Source organism: Quercus suber, unplaced genomic scaffold (genome assembly GCF_002906115.3).
Source record: "Quercus suber isolate HL8 unplaced genomic scaffold, Cork oak 2.0 scaffold_195, whole genome shotgun sequence".
NCBI lineage: Eukaryota > Viridiplantae > Streptophyta > Magnoliopsida > Fagales > Fagaceae > Quercus > Quercus suber.
In genome coordinates, this window is record NW_027069653.1 from 1 (window position 1) to 5,282 (window position 5,282).

A 5,282-nucleotide genomic window follows, 5' to 3' on the forward strand; every position below is an offset into this window, starting at 1 on the left:
ACATAGAAGACCTTAAGAAGCTGCTTGAAGAGAGTAAGATTGAGAGGCAGCACAAAGAGGAGTGCGAGGCAATCAGGAAATTGATCGCTGCGCAGCCACCGAGATCAGAGACACAGAAGATGATAACGGAATTAGAGAAAGAGATTGCAGCGTTGGATGCAGAGAACACCGCTGGTTCAAGGCTGCTGGAGCTTCGCAAGAAACAGTTTGCCCTTTTGTTGCACGTGGTATGCGGCCATTTTCTAATGATTTGTATGCTTTTGCATTTCCATTTTACAGACACAAGTGGGTCTTGAATTTGTGACATTACAATCCTCCCTGTTCTTAAAGAGGGAGGAAGTACCATTTGAGCAGGAGCTGACCTCTGTTCCCATTTCATTATGATCAACTGTGCACTTGGTTTTATTTGCTTGAAGCTTGTGATTGTTTATAACAAAGATAATGTATTTGTCATTTTTACTAGAAATTTTGAGCTCCTCTAGTCTATGCCTATGCCAATTATTGCTGTTGGTGCAGCTTGAAAGTTCCTGTCTCATCGATAACTCCCATGGTGCCAATTCTGGTGCCTGTTTGAGAGGCCTGAAAATTTAATTTTAGGGTATTTTCCCTAATATCTCGGGACTTTGTCCTTAATTTCAGCTCTGCATCAATATCCCACATCTCTATCATAAGAGTATATTTCTACCCCTCTTGAAAAATTACATGGGATTTGAAAATTGGGGCTTTTTTGAGTCACATTGAAAAATCTCTTTAAATACACCAATTGGACCTTGTAGCAGCATAATGTCCTCAGTCTCTTAATTTGACTCAAAACATTTATATTGGTGCTTGGGGTTTTGTTGGGATCATGAAATATTGGTTTTGGAGTTCATAACCATCTTTCGAAGTTTTTTTGAGCTTGTTAGAGTTGCCTTTGGTTTGTATGAGTGCAGAAGGGCATGATTTTTTTCTTTCTTTCTGGTAGTTAGGGCATGAGTGAATTCAATAGAGAAATTAAAATGTTAGAAATCTCTTAAGGTTTCCAAGGAAGTATGTATTAAATTATGTTACGGTGGGGTTTTCCTATTTTGTTGTGGTTTTTTTTAGAGGAAGGGAGGATAGGGTTTGGTAGGTAGGGGTTAGTGGTCTTGAAATTAACTTTATATTCATTGTCCTTAGGTGAGCATGATCATATTAGCACCTCATATCACCCCTCTAATGGTTTCTTTATTTGTTTGGTCTTACTTCAGAATAACTTTTCCTTTAAGCAATGAATTGATTTTCAGAATATAAGCTTATCCTCTGGAAATAAAATTGCATAACATTTACTTATGAATTGAGAGAGGGGCTGTAGCTCTATATGGTGGCCATTATAAAAAAATAGTATCAGAATTGGAACGTCATCTCTTCTTGGAATACTAAAGATTGTCTTATCTGATGTTTTTTCCCCTTCTACATTTTTGTTTTGTTGTTTCTAAAGGTTTTACTGGCTAACTGTTTTCCTGTTCGTCATTCTTCATTTCCAATTTAAAAAAAAAAAAAAAAATTCAGTGGTTTTTATGGGGGTGGGGGTGTTTGAATCCTGAATGTCTCCGTTGGAAACAGCAATAGGTGTTAGTTGACTTACAAGGCTCATGGCGTCATTCTTTATTTCAAATTGAAACTGTTTTACGGCCTTTGTTTTGCATGGAGAAAAAAAAAATTGAGTTCTAGCTGTGTAATTTTTTTTTAACCACGTAAATACTCATGTCCCTGAGGGGATTCAGACCCCCACTCACCCACCACTTGTGTAATTCAAATGTTAACCTTTCTTATTCTGTTGTATATTATTATCTCATTTGCATTATATTTTTTTCTTAAGTATTTTCTGGTCAACTTTTTCGACATCTATTCTTCATTTTATCATTAATCACTTGTGTTTTGCATTTAGATAGCAAGGTCTTAATCTCATGACCTTAGCATTTCATGGTATTCTAGCTTTTACTTCTAAATAATAAATGGTCATTCATACATGTCTTATATTTCATATATTGTAGGATGCTGGTTCTGCAGTTGACTACTTAATATGATAGGTCCACTCTATCTGAACTGTTAATTTTTTTAAAAAAATGTTTTTTAACCTTTCTGCAGGTGGATGAGTTGCAGAATACCATAGAGGAAGAGCAGAAAAGTTTGGTTGAAGAGATGAGACTTGCAACTGAAGAGCTGAAGAATGGAATTGAGGATGCTAGTGGGGGCTCAGATGCCATGGCTGTTGATTAGTAACTATTCTGAATCTCAGTCGGCAGTTGTAAGATTGTGTTCTCTTTTAATGTGTTTCTATTTATGCATAGAGTTTTCTTGATGATCAGAATTGGAAAATGTAATGGAATGTCAGAACATATCTGTCCTTTTGTAGCATTAGTTATTGAACAAAGACATTCATTCTTGTTTAGAATTAGACAATTCTCCTAAAAAGTTTTTGTGAGTCTTAGTATTGTTTATACATACCATCAAAGTGGATTAGAAGTGCATCATGCTTTTGCACTGCAGTACCGTTATTGCCGATAGGAGTTAATAAGATTTTTGTTCTGAAACTTGGGAGATGACGATGGCCAAGTGCAGTTTTGGCTAGTTCTGTCAGTAACATTTGGCAAATGAATTACTTTAAATTTTACTTTTTCTTTTCACTATTAGAAACCCTATTCCTTATTATTTTCTAGCCTTTTCCCCACCAAACTCTAACCCAAATTCCTCAAAATCCTAGCTGTCCAGGAATTCCAAATTTGATTTGTTTTCTGTTCATTTTGTCGTACGTAACAAAGTTTCAAATTTGTGATGAATAGGGGCTCACCTTTAAAGAAAAGTGAGATTCTTTTTGACTATTACTCACATAGATAAATTCTTTTTGACTTATTCAGGATAGTTGTAGGCCATTTAGAAAATGCTATGAATCAAGTGCCTAACTAGGATTAAAGTTTTCGGTCAGGTTTCAATCTAGATTAGTGGCCATTTGACGTATATTAACAAGATCATGCTAGAATGTTTGTTAGTTCAATTGATTTGGTGAAGAAGGTTTTGGTTTGATCAAGAGTTTTGCTGATTAGGAGAGAAGATTTGCTCTAGAAGTTTTTTAGTCTTTTGCTGATTCCCCATATAAGGGTTTATAAGTTACATTACTAAGATTGTTTACCGTAAAGAGGCTTCATATCTTGTTGCTTATCGTGAGAGAGATGCTTAACATCTTATTAAATAAATTAGTACTACTGTACTAGTGCTTAAATGTTCCTCAGCCAGCCATGGAAGAATGACTTCAATGATTGTTAAGGTATTTTTAGTTCTTCTAGCATTTGAAAGACATTCTAGGACTTCTGGTTATCCCTTGGTATTTCAATTTTGTGTGTGTGTGTGTGTGTGGGTTTGTGTGTGTATTTTTATGAACAAATCCATATCTGTAGCTGGGTCAATCAGTGCAAGCTTTCATCTTTAACTCTGATGATGATACGAAATTATTTCCTAATGAGTTCCTAACAAAATTGCTCCAATACAGTAAGCTATAACAGATTCTACTCTGTTTAGAGTAGTGCATTTAATTTCAAAATTGCTGACAAATGATTTTATGGAACAAACTAATCCTCAATCTTCTTTTGCTTTCTTTGTTCCTCATTAGATGTGTAAAATCATTAGGTTCTTGAGACGACATATAATTTCAGATGCATTGAAATCCATAGAAATAGGAAAAGTTATATGTACACACACCCACACACCCACACATAAATATTGCATATTTATAGGTTTCTCTTATTTTTTCAACTTTTAATTTATTGCAAAACTCAGGTACAATCAACATCTCCAAATCTGTTAATCATTTTATTTCAGGACAAGGATCGAAGTTGGTATTTCACTGATAAGATTACAAATTTGAGATTTACTTTTCATCTTTAGCGGTCTTGTTCTTTAGGAGATGATTTTTGGCAAGTTCAGCAACATTTGCCAATGGCTCAATACTGACAAGCGAGGCATTGGCAGCAGCATCTTCCTTGAGCTCATACTCAATTGTGCTCCTTATTATGCATGAATCGTTCCCCTTCTCAATTACTTCAAAGCGATCACGATACAGAGTAAATCCCAGCTCAAGAAATCCTCCTTCAATCACTTCTGTTTCTTTCACACGACTCTCATTGTCTACTTTTGTGAACTTCTCTTTGCATCCGGTAAACCCAGTGCCTATTTCAATGGAAAGAAGTTGCAGTATTAATTCGAAGCATAACTATACAGTACCTTAATCGATCATTCATTTTTAACTAGTTTGGATTATGCAACGGATGGTCATTTTCTTGGGCCAAAAAACAAGGCGATTTTGTTAAAGACACTACATAGATGGGTTCGAGAGACATTGTTCTCTTTGCTCTCATGAAAATTTCATAAATTTTTGCAAAGATTTTAGTTGTTGGAAATATGAGTTCACCGATTGATTATAAGGATGAAATAGACGAGAACTTTTCTCAAAAAATAAAAACGATAGACGAGAACATTTGTGATACATACCTGGTGCAAATGTTAGCTTGATAATAGTACCAACTCCTCCATCACCTTCACTGACTTCAATTTTCTCAATGAAATTCGAAAGCACTTCTTCAACTAATTTTGAAAACTGAAGTGTCCCATAGAGCTCCCAAGCTTCACTAGCTGACACGTTTACCTCTACCTCATGTGAAACTTGCACAACCATCTTTCTTCTTTTGCTGGCAAGCTATAGAGTATTTGTGTGATTCAGGGTGTGTTGTTTATGGTAATATATAATTAATTCCCAAAATATGATCAAGAGTCAAGACGAAGGTCTATGTACCTATGTTATTAGTCAAAGTTGGCGTGCAAAGATTCCTATGCCGCCGGTGATGGCATATTGGTTGTCACATTAGCTAATAAGATAAAATGAACAAGATAAATACAGACACCGGTGGGACCAAAAAAACTTTATCTTGGGGGCATGGTTGGTCATCTATTTATTGTTGTATGAGCAATACTACGTACACAAAAATTTCTTAATATTTTTATAATTATGTGGACAAACTTTTATTTGTTTTTATTTGGACTAACTATTAATATCATTTTTTTTATTTACCATTAACAATCTGTCACATCAACTGGTATAAAAAGTTGTCAAATTTTTTGTGTAACTTTCCCATGTTGTATATCTATTCATATTCACGCCCGGTGGCTGACAAGCCACCGACCCTACTTCACTTGGGGTGGCTACATTGCCACCCACCTCAGCTTTAAGACTCTCTCCTCCCATATATGTGTGAACTCCTTTGTTACAA

The 5,282-nt window shown here is 35.3% G+C and overlaps 2 protein-coding genes across 2 annotated transcripts; one reads left to right on the forward strand and one right to left on the reverse strand.

Moving 5' to 3' along the window:
- The first annotated feature begins 7 nt into the window (after positions 1-7).
- LOC112023986 (THO complex subunit 7B) lies at positions 8-2,446 on the forward strand. The gene is made up of 2 exons (XM_024056630.2): positions 8-227; positions 2,110-2,446. Exons 1-2 carry the CDS (start codon positions 120-122, stop codon positions 2,239-2,241), a joined length of 240 nt encoding a protein of 79 aa, XP_023912398.2. The 5' UTR covers positions 8-119; the 3' UTR covers positions 2,242-2,446.
- Positions 2,447-3,807: 1,361 nt separating this feature from the next.
- LOC112033443 (norbelladine synthase) lies at positions 3,808-4,778 on the reverse strand. Its single transcript, XM_024066213.2, has 2 exons — positions 4,507-4,778; positions 3,808-4,185 (listed from the first exon to the last, which is right to left on the reverse strand). The coding sequence occupies exons 1-2, from the start codon at positions 4,688-4,690 to the stop codon at positions 3,887-3,889; spliced, it is 483 nt and encodes a 160-aa protein (XP_023921981.2). The 5' UTR covers positions 4,691-4,778; the 3' UTR covers positions 3,808-3,886.
- Positions 4,779-5,282: the final 504 nt, after the last annotated feature.

Bases quoted from the DNA above. Each gene is read 5' to 3' on its own strand.
- LOC112023986 (XM_024056630.2), top strand. From the start codon at position 120: ATGATAACGGAATTAGAGAAAGAGATTGCAGCGTTGGATGCAGAGAAC. The intron at 228-2,109 runs GTATGCGGCCAT...ACCTTTCTGCAG, and splicing joins TTGCCCTTTTGTTGCACGTG to GTGGATGAGTTGCAGAATAC.
- LOC112033443 (XM_024066213.2), bottom strand. From the start codon at position 4,690: ATGGTTGTGCAAGTTTCACATGAGGTAGAGGTAAACGTGTCAGCTAGT. The intron at 4,186-4,506 runs GTATGTATCACA...CCATTGAAATAG, and splicing joins CAAGCTAACATTTGCACCAG to GCACTGGGTTTACCGGATGC.